The sequence below is a fragment of the Equus caballus genome, chromosome 3, assembly GCF_041296265.1.
Source record: "Equus caballus isolate H_3958 breed thoroughbred chromosome 3, TB-T2T, whole genome shotgun sequence".
Classification (NCBI taxonomy): domain Eukaryota; kingdom Metazoa; phylum Chordata; class Mammalia; order Perissodactyla; family Equidae; genus Equus; species Equus caballus.
Window position 1 is genome coordinate 65,907,733 of NC_091686.1, and position 21,891 is coordinate 65,929,623.

The 21,891-nt window shown below is 39.7% G+C and overlaps 1 protein-coding gene across 12 annotated transcripts in view; it reads right to left on the reverse strand.

Moving 5' to 3' along the window:
* Nucleotides 1-21,891, reverse strand: part of ART3 (ADP-ribosyltransferase 3 (inactive)) — a 118,663-nt gene that overhangs the window by 13,970 nt on the left and 82,802 nt on the right. For 6 of the 12 annotated variants that reach the window (XM_005608698.4, XM_070263686.1, XM_070263684.1 and 3 more), the window contains exons 2-7: nucleotides 20,025-20,102; nucleotides 14,165-14,876; nucleotides 4,182-4,214; nucleotides 3,243-3,275; nucleotides 2,227-2,256; nucleotides 466-498 (exon numbers count right to left, since the gene is read on the reverse strand). In XM_005608698.4, the coding sequence (XP_005608755.1) occupies nucleotides 466-498; nucleotides 2,227-2,256; nucleotides 3,243-3,275; nucleotides 4,182-4,214; nucleotides 14,165-14,876; nucleotides 20,025-20,093 (910 nt within the window). In that variant the 5' untranslated portion in view covers nucleotides 20,094-20,102. Of the gene's footprint in view, nucleotides 1-465; nucleotides 499-2,226; nucleotides 2,257-3,242; nucleotides 3,276-4,181; nucleotides 4,215-14,164; nucleotides 14,877-20,024; nucleotides 20,103-21,256; nucleotides 21,641-21,891 lie in introns of those variants that run through there. The other 6 variants (XM_070263683.1, XM_070263680.1, XM_070263688.1 and 3 more) reach the window with 2 other exon arrangements.

A 21,891-nucleotide genomic window follows, 5' to 3' on the forward strand; every position in this document is an offset into this window, starting at 1 on the left:
CTCTTTATTCTCTAACTGGACAAAGCCAGACCTCCTTAGCTGGACTCCAAGAATTTCCATGATCTGGCCCAACCATATCTTCATAAGGCAGTCTTAGTACATCAGTTTTTAAATGAAACACGCACTGGGTTTAAGACTGCTTGGTTTAGCTCTACTGTCATTATAGTTAGTAGCTCTGTGATTAGACAGGCTTCTTAATCTCTCTGAGCTTCAATTACTTATTTATGCAAAAGAAATACCCTGGAGGTCTGTAGTAAGTGATGATCAAAGAAGATTCATCGTAAAAGTGCTTAGTATACTGCGTGGAACATAATAAGCACTCAAGAAACGGAGTCCCTCTGTTCTGGCTTAACTCACTCCTCACACTCTCCGTATCTTGTCATGTCCTTAGTCCTAGGAGTCCTCATGTCCCCCCCTCCTAATCTTGCAGCTAGCTTCAAAGAGCAAGTAAAAAAGATCGCTTACCAGGTAAGACAGTGGACTCCTGGCTTTCCATTCCTAAAGGTGAGAATAGAAACTATGTAATTAAAAATGCAATCACCTTGAAAATTAATTTAACCTTATATATTTATAAGGCTATTTACAGTGGAAAACTCTAAAAGCTTTAGAAATGACAAGGGACATGGTAAAAGGGGAGAAGATTTAACCCACTGGTACCTAATTTATGGCAAGAACTATGGCTGGTGATCCAGCATCTCTCCTAGATTAGGCGAAACAACTCTCGTCGATTTTTTCTTTTAGATTCAATCCAAAGACTGTGACCTAAATCTGTCATGATATATTTAAAAACAAAATAAAATTTCTTGATTATATAAATAATACATTATAATTACAGATAATTTGGGAAAACACAGGAAGTTATTAAAAGTTACTCATAATCCCAGATCTCAGAGCTACTCATTCTTAATATTTTTGGTGTATTTCCTTTCAATCTCTTTGCTATGTATACGTATATGCACGTATATGTTATTTTAGCATTTTTCCAGTTTTACTGAGATATAACTGACATACAGTACTGTATAAATTTAAGGTATACAGCACAATGATTTGACTTACATATTCTGTGAAATTACCACAATAAGTTTAGTTAACATCAAGCATCTCAAATACCAAAAAAAAAAAAGAAAAAAATATTTTTTTTCCACGTGATGAGAAGTCTTAGGATCTACTCTCTTAACAACTTTCAAATACACAATACAGTAGTATTAACTATAGTCATGTTGTACATTATATCCCTACTATTTATTTATCTTACCAGTGGAAGTTTGTACCTTCGGCATTTTTTAATAAAGTTGATATTATATTCTATATGCTGTTTTATATCTTATTTTTATTTGCCACTCTGTATTATGTACTTTCTTATATCTTTAAATATTCTTCAAAAATATGATTTTTAAGTTGTTTGGTGTTTCATAATATGGCTAAATAATTTAATTTATTTAATACCCAACTGTTTGGACACGAGGTTATTTATAAGTTTTAGCTACATAACACTGTGCAAACCTTTTTGTACTCATTTTGTACACAAATATTTATTTCCTTAGGATAAATATCTAAAAGTGTAATAACTGGGTTTTTTAAGGCTAGCAATACATACTATCAAACTGTCCTCCAGAAAAGTTCCAACTTATAATCTCACCAGTAATTTATGAGAGTGTTCCTGTCTCACCACCCTTGAGGACATCTGAGTAATATTATTTTAAAAACAGACAAAGAAAAACTTGGGAATGAGCTGTACTTTGCAATATACTAAATAATCAGATGGACATAGCTAATGTGTTGCTCAGATTGCTGGAAGCAAAAATAAATACACAAAATTATCATTTTAATCTAGGAAAAAACGCCACTTTTCTTATGCCCCTACCCAACACCCTAGGTCACAAGAGTTTGTGGAATAATTAGTCACACCTTTCTCTATTCATGTAACAGCTATCATAAAACAGAAAATAGTATGTTCTCTAAAAGTAGTTCCTAATGTCATGTCTCTAACTGCTCCGCTGGGATGACCTAAGGATTGTTAGGAGGCACAGAGACAGCTGCTGTGTCATCTTTATAAAGAAGTCTGACTGAAACTCAGGAGGGTCTCTGATACACCAAACTAGTAAGCTAAGGTGGGTTCTGCCTTCTTCCCACTTTTCCTTGCCATACCATGCCCACCTGCTTTACCTCTAAGGGAACTGTCCTGCAAATTGTAATAAGACCCCAGGGTTTATGCAAATGTCTTACCAGGGTCTTCAAGCACCTGATTTTTCTCATCTAAGTTATAAAAAGAAACATCAGTTTTAACAATAGAAGAACATAATTGGAGTTACTATAGTTATACTAAAAATTTTCAGGTAATATGGCCATAAAGAACCACTTGGTATATCCAGTAAACTAATGCTAGTTATTTTAAATGTCAGCCAGGGTCTAAATGCACCTTGGCTAACTGGCTGGAACCTTCCTCTGGCCCTCTCTGCTTAGAAAAACCATTGCATACAGCAAGTCTCCTGGGGATCTCAATGAGCTAGAAAAATGTCTGTCTCGAAGAGTTAGCTAAGGTCTCTGTGAAATGACCAGTAAAACCTGTGGCTGCAACAGGCCAATAAGAAGTGTTACTAAGCAAGTCCTCTGGGGCATGAAATGCTTCACATCAGGACAAGAAATATCTTCCAAACATCAAGTAAACTGCATACTTAAGGCAAGGTCAGAGACTCTTCTCTCTTCAGTGAAGAAAAACTTACTGTAATTACATGGGCCAAACACATAACAAGAAACTTAAATGCAAATAAGTAATTTGGGCCATATCACCATAAGTGGAAACTTAGGAGGGAAAAAAGCATCTAAACATCCAGATATTTTAGTTAAATGATACCAAACATCAGCATATTTGAGAGATGCAAATAACTTACTTTTCTACTTTCATCTGGATGTTTCACACAGGCTAATCTCAATGACTGAATATACACCTATACATACAAGAGGCCCTCAGACCTGTCAAGAGCAACTAGCTCTGCAGTTCCCCCATGTTATTCCCCAGGATGTTTCCATATTATTCAGATCTCCAGAGGGCCAACCTTCTCATTTGTAGGGAGGTAAATTCCCCCAGAATAGATTCTTTTTTTCCCCTTCACATCTGCCAAGTTACTGCTTCACACCTGCAAAGTACTCTTTTTCTTCAGCTAAGAATACAATTTGCTAAACAGGAAAGAGCTACTAAATATCCATGAAAGGATTATTTTTAAAAATTAGAGCATACTTACCAGGGTTGTAGACATAGATGGGTTGAAGATATTCTGAAATATAAATATCTTTTCATTTCACAGTACTATGCGCAGATGTGAATGTCAGGTTCAGTCTATTTTTAAACGCTTATTAATAATAAAGATATGAGTTGACTTACATTTAAGATATATACAATATATGGTAGTATGAGAAATATAAGTTTTCAGTCTCAAAAATAAATGGATGTGGATTCATTTTAACTACATGAAGAAGAATTAATAGAAAAACTAGCCGAGAAGACAGCTAGAAACAGATCCTTATTTTCAAACTCTTTAATAAGGAAATCTTCAAAAGGATCCACCCAAAGCACACATCAGCCCAAGGCATATTCTGGCAACTTTGGTTTAAATCTGTTGAGCCTCCCTGATAATGCTGTTCCTAAATACTTTTAGAATTACCTTCCCAAATCTTTCCCATGGTCCTCTAAGAGAGATTTTTGTTACATCCTCCTATTTTTCCCTCAGACCAAATTACCACTCTGTCTCCTCCCCAACCCCCGAGCCATATTCACTCTATTCCTTCATTAGTCTCCCAAATGTTATTTTCCTAAGATAGCAAAACAAAGGAATATGAGTCTAGTTCTGTGTATAGGAGTCACGTAGGAACATTCAGGAATCCTTACGCTCCTGGAAAGACAGGCTAGGGTGAGAGTGGCATGGTCTCTGCGTTCCCAAGACAAATGCAGTGCTTGAGAGAACAGCCGTGGGCAAGGTTGCGGATGGGGGTGGGGTGACAAGCAGGTAGCAGAGGTTCCTGAACCCTCCACCAGAAAAGGCAGTAGCAGTAGCACAATTCAGCTTTGAGAAGATGATGGCTGACACTACGACAGTATGGCAGGGTGGCTCTGACCCATACCTGTGAGAAATAACACTGATAAAATTCCCATTACAGAGATAACACTTTAAAGCATATCTTACCCACGTTCTCAACACAATTTGCAGTTTTCAGTCCTGAAACATAAAGATAAATAAAGCTTTATTAGTTAGACACAATCTCCCCTGGTAAAGATTTCAAACTGGTCTGTGGCTATCGGTAATCTAATCTGTTAGTGTGTAGTGTATCAGATACATAATTTAGCAGGATGCAAATTGCAGAACAATTACATTTTTGTATTCATAGTACAGCCACCAAACAGCAGTATGATCTTTGATAAAACATCTAACATTTCTGGAATTCAGTTTTCTCATCTGTATCTTTTACTGGGAGATTGCTTCAAATGACCTCCAAAGGTCCACAAAAAGCTAAAACTTTATGATTCTATTCTATGATTAGTCTGCAAAAGTTAGGAGAAAATTTACCTGTCTGTTCAATTAATCCTCTCTTCAGATACTAAATGTCCTCAAGAGCAAATCTACCCCTGTACTATGACAATTCCTATCCATTGGAGAAAAAGAATCTCAATCAGAACTTCAAGATCCTTGAATATATGAAAAAGATCCTTCACATTCATATAGAGAAACAGATTTGGTGTGCCCCAGAACAGTGACCTGTATGTAAGGAAATCTGCAATTTTCGGAGAACAGGAACAGGCACCTTTATAAGGCCCTAGATCCTTTTGCTGGTGATGCCCTAGAAAAAGTCATCAATGCTGTGCTGCAATGATTCCCCTGAGACTTGACTCAAAGGGGAATCTGCTGGCCTGCCCAATAAGAGTTAAGGCAAGAAGATCACTGAGTGGGTGTTTAGATTTGGTGCCAGCACAAGCCATGGAGGGCTTCCCAGAATGCCACACGTAGGTCTAGATACTCTTCTCCATGCCTGGCTAACTCGCTGATCTAATCTGGAAGTTCAGCTGAGAATGAACTTCTTCATCTAAGAGAAGTGGAGGCCCTGAGAAGGCCAGGTGTCACTATGAGATGTGCTGTTCTATAATCTGCTCTCAAATCCTGCTCCATTAGTGGAGTCTTAACCAAGAATCCAGGTGATTTAGTCCAGTTTCTACTGGTCCCGGAAATGGTATAGATCCGTTAGAAGCTGGATGGTGCCCTGAGGCTAACCTCAGGTATTTGGCTAGGCTAGAAATTTAAAAAAGAGTTCTTGAGACTATTACAAAATGTTGCCTTAACAGGAGATGAGTGCAAGTCTCACCCGACAGCTTGGTTGAGGGTAAGGTAAAGGTGAGGGGAGTTGTGGATGAGAAAGCTATAGACAGAATAAGAGAGATTCAGCCTGGGGACTAGGCACTGGGGGATTTTAAAAGCCTTTATCTCTTCTGTAGCACAAATTAGAGCATGTTTCTCAAAGTGTAGTTTTCCAATCACATACTTCAGAATCACCTGAGTGCTTATTAAAACTGCAAATTCCAGGACCCTGGGCAGGACTATTGATATAGAATTTTGGGGAATGACACCTTGTCATCTGCATTTTAAACAAGCACTCCTAGTGATTTTTATACACAGAGTTTTTGAGAGCCTCCTCAGTAGTAGAGGAGGGTATCTTTTAATGTTTAACACAGATCCATTTATACAAGACTGCATTTCTCCTCCCTATTTGACTCTGGATTTAATTTTCCATTAGCATTTTCAGCAGCAGCAAAGTAATCAAACTACTTTAGGTTTCTAAAGAAGTAGCAGGGTTAAAAATGGATGAGATCAATCCAGAAATAAATGGGAGAAGGCACAATATATAGGGAATGAAAAAGGGAACATAACCACAGATCCAGCAGTTGTAAAAAGTCACAAGATTACTATGAGTAGGCTTTTTGCCTACTTTTTGTCATGACTCTCCAACCTAGTATCTTACCGTGCAATGGCTTCTCTCTAAACTAACTTCCCATAAAGAAGGACCAACTCCCAAAAGTTCCATTGTCACATGGAAATTTTACCTCCAATAAAGAACTAAACCTGGCTCCTAGGCCTTAAGACACTTTCACAAACAGGTGGCTGACCATCTATTAGAGCTGCAGTTCCCAAACAGTAGCAGAAGTGTCCCTGAATGCTATAGCAAATTCACAGGGGTACCAAGGGATATTTTAAAATGTCAACACAAACACAGTCATACTTAATGTCTGGCAGAGACTGCATGAACTACTAGCTTGAGGTAGAACGTAGTTTCAAAGTTATATCATGTTACATTCTGTTTGATGATGTCGTATATTTGCAAAGCTGGGTTTTCAGCAACCGTTGAGATAAAAAGCAAATGTATGAAGGGGCTGGCCTGGTGGCGCAGTGGTTAAGTTCGTACATTCCACTTTAGTGGCCTAGGGTTCACTGGTTCAAATCCCAGGTACAGACCTATGCATTGCCTGTCAAGCCATGCTCTGGCAGGCGTCCCACATAAAATAGAGGAAGATGGACATGGATCTTAGCTCAGGGCCAGTCTTCCTCAGCAAAAGGAGGAGGACTGGTGGCAGATGTTAGCTTGGGGCTAATCTTCCTCAAAAAAAAAAAACAAAAACCTAATAGCTTTCAGGGGCCTGCCCCATGGCTGAGTGGTTAAGTTTGCACATTCCGCTTTGGCAGCCCAGCGTTTCACTGGTTCAGATGCTGGGCATGGACATGGCACTGCTCATCAGGCCATGCTGAGGCAGCGTCCCACATGCCACAGCTAGAAGGACCCACAACTAAAAAAATATATACTTCTAGGTACCAGGAGACTTTGGGGAGAAAAAGGAAACATAAAATCCTTTAAAAAAAAAAGCAAATGTATGTGAAAATCAATGTGGATCAGGAAATAAGGTGGTGTCTAATCTGATTCCAAGGTTTGAGAATCTGTGCAGTGTCCAACAGGTACATACACCCCATTAGCAAGTTATTGTGGTTAAGAATAAAATAACAGTACTTAAATTATGTGTATTATTTTTTCAAATGGCTACTAAGATGTTAGGACATAAATACTTATTGAGTTGTTTGACTTTACTTAAAAAATGGAACTTTTACGTGTTTCTTTTAGCCTAGGGACACTGTGAAAACAATATGACAACACTAAGGACACCATGAACCGAGAAAGTCTGAGAACCTCTGCCTTAGACATTACAAAAGTCTTACCTACTACTTTACCCAAACTACTGGCTCAATGGGGGCCTTACCTACAGACTTCACACCTGAAAAGATAGCAGAGTTCTCTAACAAAACAGCCTGCCCCCAGGTTGGGCAAATCCAATGGAATGCTACATCCACCCATTGTAATGAAGACATTCATCGCTTTGGAGGCTCTGTGTGAGGAGCTGAACTTCAGATGGTGATCTTGGCAGGGAGCACACCACTTTGGGACTGACTGAAATTTACCTTTACATACACTCATGTGCCAACACAAATGCCCTAGCTGTATGACAGGCCATTGAGACACCCAGAACTGGATTACTAAAGATAAACCCATACACAGTCCCTCTCTACAGAAACAAATTAAGCAAATACAACTCACATACTCAATCTTTACGTCACTCATGTGGATGCTCATATGAAGTGAATGCATCTAAAGAAAGCACCTGGAGACTAACACAGCAAATCAAGCGTGTGTGGCCATTATCTCTATTATAGCTTCTGGCTCTAAAGGCAAATCTATCACAGTAAGGAAATAATTTATAGAGGACCAGACCTTCAAATGAAAAATTCTACCAGAATCCCCAGTAAAGATCTTTACAGGGCTGACTGGTTTGGCTGTCTTCAGCTATTTATAAATTGCACACAAGCACGCCAACCTCTGCCTTGGCTGAGTTCCCAAGCACCAGGAATTAGAGGTTGGAGAAGAGGGGGAATTGGAGGAAAAGTATATTCCTCTCCCTTTTGTGTGGGTGTGCTTGATCTGACTTCAGTGGATATATGGACATTCATATAATACTTGCTTTTACTTCAGTTAATGAATATATATTTCATATGACCTCAGCAAACAAACTTGACAGATCACACTGATCAGATCAAAAACACCAGTATATGGAACTGGATGCTGACTTTGCTACCAGCGGTTTTGTGGTCACTCTCCTCTGCCCACAGATGTCACCACGGAACGCATTATTGTGGAAAAAGGACAATTTGGACTATAATGGGGTGGGACTATGGTAGGAAGCTTCTGATGTGGCCCCTAATGATCCTGCCTCCTGGTATTCACATCCTTATATAATCCTCTTGAGTGTGGACTGAACCTACTGACTCACTTCTAGGAAAAGGAAGACAGCAAAAGTGATGAGATGTCAGTTTCGTGATTGAGCTGCAAAAAACTGTGATGTGCTGGCACTCTCTCTTGCTCTTTCTCTTGCTCACTCGGATAAAGCAAGCCGCCACATTGCAAGATATTCTACGGAGAAGCCTATGTGGCCAGGAACAAGCAAGGCCTCCGGCCAACAGCTCATGAGGAACTGATGCCTTAGTCAACAACCCACGAGGAACTGAATCCTGCCAACAACCATGTTAGTGAGCTGGGCAGCAGATCTTCCCCAGTCAAGTCTTAGGATGACTGCAGCCTTGTGAGAGATCCACAGTCAGAAGACCCAGCTACACTACACCCAGATTCCAGACTCACAGCAACCATGAGATGATAAATGTTGTTTTAAGACACTAAATTCTGGAGTAATTTGTTATGCAGTGATGGATAACTAATACCTATAGGTGTGAGGGTCAGTTTCATGTGTCAACTTGTCTGGGATACAGTCCCCAGTTATTCAGTCAAACACTAATCTAGTTGTTGCCTTGAAGGTATTTTGTAGATGCGACTCAAGTTTATAATCAGTTAACTTTAAGTAAGGGAGATTATCCAAGACAATCTGGTGGACCTGATTCAATCAGCTGAAAAGCCTTAATAGAAGAGCTAAGGCTTCTCAGAAGAAGAGGAAATTCTGCCTGCAGACAGCAGCTTCAGCTCATGCCTGCCCTTCCTGACAGCCTGACCTATGAATTTCAGACTTGTCTTGCCAGCCCCACAATTGTGCTAGCCAATTCCTTGCAATTAACGACTTAATATATATTTCCTTCTGATTCTGTTTCTCTGGTTGAACTTTGATATGATAGGGATGAACAAGTCTGGTGGCTGAACATCTGGAGGACGTTCTAGGCACTAACTCATGATGTGAATTCCTCATAGTGATGGGTATGTCGCTTCCTATCTGGCCTATCTACATGGAATCTTATTGAAGCCCCAATCCCAGACAACAGCATAGAAACTTTGCTAGTCCCAGGGAAGGCTAAGTAAGAGTGTCAATCAGAACCAATGAAGATACTTATATTTAACGAACCCTCAAGGACTGGGGGTGGATTCATAAAAAATAAATCTAGATAGCCCTGTAGGTTCATCTTCTTTCTCCCTTTTGATGGCTTAGCACAGAGTTGCCTCAATAGGTCTGATTAAGCTCAACAAAATAGACTGGAGCCACTGGAGTTCAGGGGCTCCTCCTTTCTAACAAGGTCACTTTTCCAGCCAGGGAACCTTGATATCCCTGCCCTCATAACTCTATTAATATGGAGAACACACACACACACACATATATATATATATATATACAGCCTGGCCCCTCTCTATAGAAACTTTGTCCAAAATGCTAGATGATCTATGCCCAACTGCTCAGTAAAATAACGAGAGTTCAAGAGATGATCTGTACATTATCTCTGCTTCTAAGTAGAAATCTTATATTACATCTGCACTGTAAGGTGCAGGGAATCCCAAAACTATGGCTTCCCACCAGGTATTTATAATTCATCTCCAGTCCTCCTAACCCAAGTGCAGTTTTCTAAGGGGGTCATTTTTAACAATAAGGAATGTAGCCTGATTACACAGCTGACATTCCACCTTCATCAAGTTTTCCAGGAAAACAGTATAGAAGGTTAACCTGTGATAATTTTCCAATGAGGAAGGAGAAAGGGTTTTGTTACCATTTACTCACAATTCACTCCCATAATCTTGGAGTAATAGCAATATTAGTATCTTTGACCACACGGAATTATATTATCTAATGGGACACGGATAATCTCCCCACTTCCTAACCAACTGAAATATATTTTTAGCTAGTTTTTGTAGGGCCTACAATACATTTTTATGTTGGAGATCATAAGCAAGTGCTGTGGTAGCACACTAAATTTAGTACAGTATAAGGGTTGTGTTTTTTTTTTTTTTTTGAGGAAGATTAGCCCTGAGCTAACATCTGCTCCCAATCCTCCTCTTTTTGCTGAGGAAGACTGGCCCTGAGCTAATTTTCGTGCCTATCTTCCTCTACTTTATATGTGGGACGCCTGCCACAGCATGGCTTGCCAAGTGGTGCCATGTCCGCACCCGGGATCCGAACTGGCAAACCCTGGGCCGCTGAAGTGGAACGTGCACACTTAACCATTGTACCACTAGGCCGGCCCCCTAAGTTTTTCAGCTCTTTTAGAAATATTGTCTTTTCTCATCCAGAGTTATATTCAGTGACAATGGAACAATGCTCTGATTATATTCTTCTGGCTTGAGGTTTTAAAACCCCTGGTTATTATACTTAATAGTGTTTCAAACAGCCTAGCTTTAATGATCACTTTTAGGGAGTTTGTGACCTTGAGTTCCCATTAGTTATCTCTAGATGGCAGCAGAAGACATTGGTTAGATGCCAGTTTAGAGTTAAACCAACACGATCAAGTGCCTGACTGTCAGACTTCTCCAAACAAACAGTACAAGTGAGCCTCCACAAAGACATCTGTGGTTGAACATTAACGTGCTATGTAGCCTCTGCCTGACTTTGTGGGCAAGTCCACAGAGGTGTGTCCATTCCTCTGCCCTCTTCTTCACATGGTGCTCGTAACGCACTACCCCACGCTGGTCTGAGCCCTGGCTCATTCTGAATCAACCCAATGGCTCCACCTCTTTTGTTTATCATAATCCTATTCACAAACATGACTCTGTGGGCTCCACTGCCCATCTGTGTCCATCAACCACATACTAGTTACTGATCTGGCCTGTAGCTACTGCAGCCAGGGCTTCTGTATAACCAATGCCTCCAAAAATGGCATTTGACTGAATGTATCAGGAGCACCAAAAGTGGTATCATTTTGTCAGCCTAGCTACAACTGGGTTTCTGGCTGTGATGTGCTGGTAAAGTTGAACAGATTCTGAGGTTGGGGATGGGGTCTTCATTTAACTGTGGCCAATTTCAAGCTACTGTAATGTATGAGGAATTGGGAAGAGATGCATGCCTACAATCAGGTCCCATCAGCTAGTACAACTGGCTCCAAGTGACTTGGGTTTTGGTCAAGTCTAATGTAGGGTTGGTGAGGGGAATGGGCACTTTTCCTCTCAACACAAATTTACTTACTCCAGTCTTCATCTGCCCTCTCAAGGTGAACAGTTAGTCTCACTCACTTGCAACTCAGGGCCAGTACTGGGATGAGGCAAATGAGGTGTCTAGAGTGCAAAATTTAAGTAAGCACTCACTCTTAGGATCATGCAAGTACAGAATGTGCAAGTGTACAACCCTGAGAGTGAGGACTTCCTTAAATTTGTGTCCCAGGCACCTCAATGGCCACACAGTTTCTGCCATTAAATCATAAGTGGATCAGCCCCTACCCAGGCATGATGTCTCATCAGCACTTCTCTACCTCTTCTTTTTTATCTCATAGTGCCTTGGCCACACTGAGTCAAGGTCTAGAAGCCTATCTCACTCCCGAGGCACTACTGCAATACTCACTCTGCTTGACCAGCAGCCATAGTTTGGGGTTCAGCTAGACAATCACACCTGTAACACCCAAAAACGCATTCCCTCACCTGTTTACTCAGTTTTACGGAAGAACACAAGGCAGGGAACACAGCACACCGTTTAGCAACAGGGCAGCATCAGTATATCCCTTCAATACAAGTCCTCACAGCAGTCCAGGGCTGTTTTTAGTCCCCAGAATGACAGCTCAGGTATAAGGAAACAAGATTAAACAGGTTAGTGCAGGAACCATCCTAGCTTAGCAGCTTCAGGCCGCATATGGAAGAAAATGTCTCTTATACCAGTAATTCCAGGACTCAGCAAGAACACCTGGGTAGGTCACATCACATTCAGGAATGCCCACAGCTATGGCTTCCCCCTAGGTATTTATAGTTCATTCACAATCCTCCCAGCTCAGATGCACTTTACCAATGAAGGGTTATGTTTACCATTAGTCAGTGTTGCATCACTACACAGCTATCATTCCAACTTTAGTAGATTTCAGAGAAACGGTGCTAGAAGATCAACAGAAGGCTATTCTCATAGGAGGAAGGAGAAAGGATTTGTTAACCCTTTAATCATATACACCAAGGCACATCATCATCAAATTTCAGAATGTTGTGGATTAAGAAAACATCCTAAAACATTCTAGAGGAAAAAAAAAGTCTCATTCAAAGTTTTAGTAATTAGAACAACTTCACTTTTCAACAGCAGTACAAGAAACTAGAAGACAATGGAGAAACATCTCCAAAATTCCAAGGAAAATAAATTCCGAAACAGAAATATAAATCTACACAAACTATTATTCAAGCTTAAAGGTAAATTTTTCAGATATGCAAAGTCTTAGAAAATTTGCCTCAATGTCTCTTTTCTCAGAAAACTTCTGGAAGCCTCTACTCCTGTCAAACAAAGGAGTAATTCAAGAAAGAGGAGGAAATCCAAGATATACGGGATTCCTCACAGGGGAGAAGCAAAACCAACTCTGAAAATAGTAGTGAGGAGAGATTTCAGGACATGTGGCAGGCCTAAAGAGCATACAATAGAGAAGGATGATGGGGGGGATTCAGAAGGATTACATAGAGAAAAAAAATGAGAATATGTTATGTCTGAATGTATTAAGAAGAGATTTATATTTCTAAGGACTTGGGGGTGAACTATGGATGGGATATAGAAAACTAAGGAAACAAAAAAAGTCATACAACTAATAACCCTGGGGTAAAAGAGGTACTTAAAAAGGTACTAGTCCCTACTACACTAGCAAGAATCAGAAGGGGGAAATGCACAAATATTGAGGTGACTATCAGATACTTTTGGTTTACTGATTTAATAGCTATTTCTCATTCCTTTCTCCCTTGTCTTCCCACACTATGGAGGTTGGAAAAGCTAATTACCCCCTTTCCAAGTTTTTCTTGCAGTTTTAGATGACCAAATAGCTGTTCTGGCCAATGATACATAATCAGAAGTCTACTAGGAGTTTCTGGGAAAGCTTTTACTTTCCTGATTAAAGAGGAAGATTTGGCTGTCATCCCCCTTCCCTTGGTTTTTGTCTTGAACATCGATTGATGCCTATAGCTGCAACGGTCACACTCAAACGTGAACCAACCAACCAACATGCTAAGACTGGTGGAAGAGAAAGACAGAGCCTGAGTCACTGATGATGTAGCTGAGCCACTGTACCAACTCTGGACAGCCTAGCTCTAGACTTCTTATTAAATGATAGCTATCAGGCAGGTTTTCTGTTACAGCTGAATGCAATAAAGAATTTCTAACTAATGAAGGTATATGAGAACTAAATACTCATTCTCTATAATGGGAAGTCAATAGATGATGTCTAAAAATTTAAAAATCAAGAAATAACATGCTGAAGAATGTTATTTACTTAGAAACATGCCAGTACGTTCCTGAAAAAAACAGCTAAAAGAATTAAAATGGATGCCACTGAGGAGTGGGAATTGGGGATAGGGAAGAGTGAGGCAGGGGGCTGCTATTTTTCATTGTAAGCCTTCTAAGTAGGCAACTAAAAGTGTTTCCAGCCATTGCCAAATGACCCTGCGGGGCAAAATTGTCCCTGGGTGAAAACAATTGCCTTATCGTACTATCTGTTTGTTTTAACTTTCAATAATATTGTAGATGTATTATTTTGATAAGATTAAATTACAGAAAAAGAAACTAACAGAATGAAAGGAACTAGACTGAGATCACCAATGTCATTTCTCCTTTCAAACACCTCTCAATTTCCTTCTTGATCTCTCCATGGGCCTAAGAATTCCACTTCTTCCCTCCCAGACAAGTACAGACAGAACAGACACTTACCACCTAGAAACGCACACTCGTAATGGCTGCAGGTCTTGTTTGTGCTTTGAAGGATAAGGTTATTGCCAGCCCCATCCTGTGACACATGAAAAACCTCATTCAGAGGTATTAAGATAATTCTTTCACTTTCTTTATCGAAGAACTTTTCAACGGCAACTCCAAAGCATGTGTGAATGGTTAACAAAATGTGCTGGTCATCAGTAGTTTGAGGTTTGGCTGAATACGCCAAGGTGAAAAGGCCAAATCTGGCTTGATTTGTGTCTCCAAATGTAAATGAAGTACCCTGGCTTCTGATATACACCACAGTTTTGTAACTGTCCTCACAAGGTCTTCTCAGCAACTGCAGGGCTTTTGTCAGGTAAAAATGAAAAGCTTTGAACTGGAAGCCATAGATATAATCTTTTCGAGACTGACCAGCCATCTTTACAGCTTCACTGAACAGATGGTAAAAGTGAGTTTGCTCTTGAGCTTCAAAAATATATGCCATCAGAGCTATTCCATGGTCATCCTTAAAACTTTTAGGGAGAAAGATCTGAGTCTTCTGGACTTCCCATTTGGCTTTTGCATTTTCCCACACATCCGCCAAGAGCTGATGGCTTGCTTTTTCCTCCTGGAGCAGTTGGGGAACATATTTGATTTCCATCCTGTCAGTACATGTCAGGTATTCATCATCAAACGCATTATCTGCCATGTCTAATATTTCAGCTTTCACCTTCAAAGGAAAAGGAGATTAATACTCTTGAAATAAGATATTTGGTATATATCATTTTCTCTCACATTACTGACCCTACCCTCTCGTGCCCTGCCAAGAATCTCTCCCTTGTTTATAATCAACTTTGGATATGTTTTTTATGTAGGAAGTACACTCCATTGCCATTGATAACTTCTCTCAGCTGTGACCTATTTTTATGAAAGAGTAAATGTTAGTGGATGAGAAGCATGGGTATGATTACACCTGTAACTCATCCAACTGAATCCTTAGTGCAGAGCAAAGAACGAGTGTGAAACTGAAAGAATGGGTCGCAGTCCTGGCTTTGAATGATATTCTTAGCTATTCAAGACTGTTGAGTGAATTTGAAATATCATATGTGACATACTGTACATAATAGATAAATACAAAATGGCAAGTATTACCCTTTTCTTTTAAGGACTCCTCCTGCCTTGTCCATGTGGTTTGGGTAGGACTGATTCTGCACCTTCAGCAGGCTTAAAAACCAGAGCAATCTCAGGGGGGAAAAGGGCTCTTTCTTCCTCTACAACCATAGCTCTAAGTATAATATTGGCTTGGGGCACCAACAGTTATCCTTTTAGTCCCATGGAGAATCCTATCTGCAAATAAACTGAATAAAGAGGCTTGCAGAGCTGAGAGGTGGAAACAGAGATGAGGGCCTGATAATATTACTTAAGGCCCTGGAACTAGCCGTACCTGAAGACTGTATTTTACCTCAGGCATAAGAATCAATTGCTTCCCTATTTGCTTGACCTAGTTTGAATTGTGCTTCTGTCATATACAACTGAAAAGGGTCTAATGCATCTTTAAATGATACACATAACATAAGAAGCAGGGTGGTGTAATATAATTAACACCAGCTTGGAGCCAGACAGATCTGGGTTCAAATTCCACTTCTGTTACTAACTAGGTACTAACTAGGTACAGGAAAGTTATTCAACATTTCTGAGCTCAATTTTTTCATCTAAAAAACAAGGATAAAGTGAGGAAATATCTTCCTTGTAGGATTGTTATGAGGATTAAATGATATAACGAATACATGCAAAGCCCTTAACCTCATGCCTGGCACATATCAAGCCTTCAATAAACTGTAGTTTTTATTTCATGAAAGTATATATGTATTACACTGTAAGTTCCTCAAGGGCAGGATCTCTGTCATATTTATGTTTTGAATTCCAAGCACCTAGCATAGTAACTGGCAATATATTCAACTGAACTAAATAAGCACCCTATACTCTGGCCTATGGATCAGAAAATAGGATGAGCATGGGGCTGGCCTGGTGGTGTAGTGGTTAAGTTTGTGTGCTCCACTTCAGTGGCCCAGGGTTTGTAGATTCGGATCCCAGGTGCAGACCTACACATCGCTCATCAAGCCACACTGTGCCGGCATCCCACATGCAGTGTGGAGGGGGACTGGCACAGATGTTAGCTCAGGGACAGTCTTCCTCAAGCAAACAGAGGAAGACTGGCAACAGCTGTTCATTCAGGGCCAATCTCCCTCACCATTGAAAAAAAGAAAAATAAAGTAAGATGAGTAAATCTGCCAAGGGATACCATTTAAGGGTTTCTACAAATAAAAGGATAATGCCTGCCACACCATTCTCTTTCCACTACTCTATCCTTGTATGGAACACTGGTTGCATAAGCTGCAACCTCAGTTGGAGACTTTATAGAGACACTTAGCCAGGAGCTGTTTAAGTTGCAGTTTCCACGTGAGTGATTCTTAAAAAGGGTGTGTGTTGGGTGGGGGAGAATCAACTTAAAAAAGCAAAATAAAACTTGATTCCATATCCCACACTACCTATCCCCTTCCCACTATCTCTCTTCTCCCCCTCACAAACTTCTTGAAAGAGATGTCTATCCTTGCTATCTCCATTTCAATTCCACTCATAACTCAACCCTCCACCTAAACAGCTCTCACTAAGGGGACATTTCTTCTTACACTCCTTTGCAGATCCAACATATTCTAGTTGACTATTAAATGTTGGAGTTTCTCGAGGCTACTTTATTTTCTAACTCTCAACTCTACACTTAGGCGATTATATACATGCCCATAGCTCAATTATCTTCTAAATACCTCTAACTCATCCCTGTAAGTACCAGACCTGTATACCAAATGCTTAATAACTCCACTTGAATTACTCAAAGATACTTCAAACATAACAGTCTAAGACCAAATTTATAATCTTACTGCCTACAATGACCACCACCAACTTGTCCTTATATAAACCATCTGTTCATTTGTGAAGTTTTCCTAGCTATCTCCTTCTCAGTCACCCTCTGTAGCCACTCCATTACTAAGGCCTAACAAACTTGTCCAAAGTGCTTTCTGTATGCTAGGCACTAAGTGTTGAAATATATTAACTCATTTAATCTTCAAGGCAAGCTGTGAGGTAGGTACCCCTATTAATCCCTTTTTTAAGGATGAGGAAACTAAGACACAGATTGAGTAACTTGTCTGGAATTAAAATTTGAACCCAGACAACCTGACTCCAGAGTCTGTCCTCTTAACCAAAATGTTCTGTTTCCAATGATGAAGACCACTGACATTTAGGTAGCACTTTTAAGAGTTTAACTTTGTCTTCATAACAACCCTTATGAAAGGCTGGGCAGACAATTCAGAACACCATTTTACAAATGAAGGAACTGTGCCAGCATCAGAAACTGTCTTGATTACCAGCCACAGAATATTCCGCCAGGGAAGTCATTGAGATCTCTGAACTCCTGGGTCTGTAGGTCAGTTTCCTGAAGTGTGAATTTGAGTTTCAGGAGATCAAATCACTGCCATCTCCTAGCCAAGAAATGCACTTTCCTCTACAGCACAGAATGTACCAGAGAGCATCCTGAGCACCAAAGCCTGATTTATCTTCAAGACTTCAACATATTATAAGACATCATATCCTGAAATCACCTCCCACATTCCTCACATCATATCAAAGTTGATCCAATATGTTCCTGTCTTTTCCCTATGCCTCTAACCAGTCTCCACATGTCTAATTTTAGACATCAAGTCCTTCTGGCCCAAGGCCACAGTTGATTGTGTGTTCTGTACAGTGAGTGCCTTGAGCAGTGAAAAAGCTCACAAATACCACCACCATTCAGGGGCAACTGAATGGACATTAAGGGACAGGAACAAAAGGCTACATGAACGCACTGATCATATTTTCTTCCTCTGATTTATCCACTGAAACAAAAGCCCATACTGATGAAATTCAATTACCAAAAATTTATTACAAAAATATGGAAACAACTTAAATGTTCAAGAAAAGAAATTGGTTAAACAAATTATGGAACATTCATAAAACAAACACATGAAAATTATGTTGCAAAAGAATATTAACAATGCAAATCAAAACCACAGTGAGATACCACTTCACACCCATTAGGATGGTTCTGATGATAAAAAAAAAAAAGGAAAATAATCAGTGTTAGCAAGGATGTAGAGAAACTGAACCCTCATACACTGCTGATGGGAATGTAAAATGGTGCAGCCACTGTGGAACACAGTTTGGCAGTTCTTCAAAATGTTGAACATAGGGGCCAGCCTGGTGGCGCAGCAGTTAAGTGCGCACGTTCCGCTTCTCAGCGGCATGGGGTTCACCGGTTTGGATCCCGGGTGCAGACATGGCACCGCTTGGCACGCCATGCTGTGGTAGGCGTCCTACATATAAAGTAGAGGAAGATGGGCACGGATGTTAGCTCAGGGCCAGGTTTCCTCAGTAAAAAGAGGAGGACTGGCAGTAGTTAGCTCAGGGCTAATCTTCCTCAAAAAAAAAAAAAAGTTAAACATAGAGTTACCATACAACCCAGCAATTCCACTCCTAGCTAATATCCAAGAGAATTGAAAATATATGTTCACACAAAAACTTGTCATGAAAGTTCATAGCAGGACTATTCATTCATAAGAGCCAAAAAGTGGGAACAACCCAAATGTCCATCAACTAATGAATGGATCAACAAAATGTGGCATAACCATAAAAGAGAATATTATTCAGCTATAAAAAAGAACAAAGTACTAATAAATGCTACAACATGGATGATCCTTGAAAACCTTATGTTAGGTGAAAGAAGCCATACGAAAGGCCAGATATTGTATACTTCCATTCAGATGAAATGTCCAGAATAGGTAAATCCATAGAGAAAGCAGATTAGTGGTTGCCAGGGGATGCAGGGAAGAGGAAATTGGGACTGACTGCTAATAGCTACAAGGTTTCTTTTTGGGGTGATACGAATGTTCTGTAATGAGATACTGGTGATGGTTGCACAACGTAGCGAATATATAAAAACCACAGAATTGTGCACTTTAAAATGGTGAATTTTTATGATGTGTGAATTATACCTCAATAAAAAAAATCACAGTACAGTATAGGCGAGAGAATACACAATGATTCTAAAGAAAATGGATGCGAATATTAAATTCAAAAATGGATAAAATTTTAAGAAATTAATCTATTTAAAGTAGGCACTTTAAATCAGGGGACAAATACTCAGTTGTGATATGACAGTTAAGAATGTGGAGGAAAAAAACCAAGTGAGATATCAGTCTCACATTTCACACAAAAATATGTTACAGAATGTTTAAAGATTCAACTGAAAAATAAAACCATAAAAGTTCTATGAGAAAAAAAGAATACTGAATGTGAGAAAATGGTCATTATATAGTTTAATAGAAAACTTGTAACCAAACACTACAGTGTTGTCTTATTTGGAGAAAAACACATTTTCAGAATATTTAATGACTGAGACAGTTCTAGCACAATATTAACTTAAAAAGCAAGGTAAAAAAATACTACGTACAGTGTGAACCCATTTTTGTAAATTAAAATACACACATAAAAAGCTGAAAAGACTATACACGAACAGACAACAGATTAAGAATCTTTCCCTCTGAGTGGAAGGACTGTGGATAATTCTTGCTTTCCTCTTTTTGCTTAAGTTTAATTTTTTCAACTTTCTACAGTTAACCTGTATCAAATGTGGAAAACGAAAAGATAAAAGTTACTTGTAAAAAACTGATTTACCTATTCTGTCTGCTCTCATTTCCATCATCAACCTACAAAGAAACCTCAGGCAATGTTATATCAAGAGTTCCCATTCCAGTGACCACATGCTTCCCATTCCCAACATTACCTGGAAGATGTCCACTAGAATCATAGCTGCTAGCACCATGCTGACCATTTCAAAATGTCCTGTCTTCATTTTTCTCTCCTAAATTAAAATGAAGAAATTCCAATTTAGTAGACTTAAAAAAGAGGTTTAGGGAAGTGGAGAGGATGACATACTATAAATATTTTCATTCTAGATGACAGTGGGTATCATGATGGTCAGAAAGTGATTATCAACAAATTTCCAATGGCTGGAAGGGCCATTAGATTTTGTCTGGTGGTCTAACACCTTCATTTTAAACATAAGAAAACAAAAGTTCAGAGAACTTCTGCAATTTGCTCAAGATTAAATCTGTCCATTTCCAGTCTCTTCCAGGTACGTCATCTGTTCCACCATGGTCATCAGTAGTCATATTTTCTTTCTATCTCTAAATCTATTCTCAGCATACACAGGAAATAACACAAACTGAAAAACAACCATTTCAATCTGGTCCCCTAGCTCCCAGTTTCCAAGAATTCTACAGGAGTTAGTGTCCAAGCACATCATCCATTCTTCTATCCTCTTTGCAAACCAAGTCAAACTCATGTGGGTAGTACGGAGATGATGAAACCAGTAGTGGTTCAAACCAGTTATCCAAGGGGGCCTCCTCCTCCCAAATATTCACATTCAAGAGAAGCCCAAGGATAAAACCAGTGTCTTGAATAACTTTCTGAAGGCGGGAATGAGAATAAGAAGGAACTGGGTAGGCAGCAATTCTAGTAAGATTATACAACTCCACTGGCTGAATGCCGAGTATTCACCCCAATGCTTATGAGACTGAAAGGGGTAAACAAAAGGTAAGAGGCCCTCAAGGGCTGAAGCTGTCCCAGAGCCATTAACCAATTCAATTAAAGGTTGGTCTACAATTCCTTTCACATACCTACAACAAAGTTGATATCACCAGAACTGAACTGAAATATCTATTTTATCCTACCAATCACCATATTCTGGCATCTGAAAATGGGAAAGGAGATAGTCCTCCCATTGGCCCCAGATTCCCATCTTTATTCAGGAGCAGTTCCTTTCACTAAAGATATTGAAATATACTACCAAAATGCCACCCTTGTGTTAAACTTCCTTTTCTTAAAAAGATTTGGAATATAATACTTGACAGATAACTGTCACAAGGCAGTACGTGGCAAGCAAGCTCTGAATCAGGGTTTTCTTGAAAATTCTTGACTTCCATAGGCTGAGTGTAAATAAATCAAAATGTTTACCTGGCTTTTCTGACTGTGGAGGAGGTTTAAATGATGCTAGGTCTCAAACTGTTCCCCCAGTCTCTCAGTTGTGGTGAGCGTGTCTTCAGGATGGGAGGTTGTTGACAGTGAGAGCTGAGAAGGGAATGCTTTTCTTTTTATAAACACCCCCAGCAGTAGCTTGGCAGTGGCACATTACCCCATTTGTGTTCTGCTATTTATATCTGGCCCCCACAGTATCCCTTGGAATCACTGCTGTTAACACATGAAATCTCCAAGAGGCTTGTAAAGCCACAGCAATTCCCTCTAACCACACAGCATGTTCAGTTCTGAGCTCTCAGGTCTGGGCTTCTCTCAGAGTGATCACTTCCCATTCGTAACCCTTTGACTCTGAGATGTCAAACTAAAGCAAGGATTTCACCCTAGCTAGATGGTTCACATAACTAAGGAGACTTGCTGTGTTAATCGCTGGCAATGGTGATGGCTATCACCATTCCCTCAACCAGCTTACTGTATTTCAGGTATTGTGCCAGGGTGCAGGGATACACAAGCAAGTAAAACAAAGTACTGAAATGCACTCACAATCTGATAAAAGACATGAATGTGCATACTTAACCAGAATACATGTAAGGAATCTGAAGTGTAGACAAAGTTTA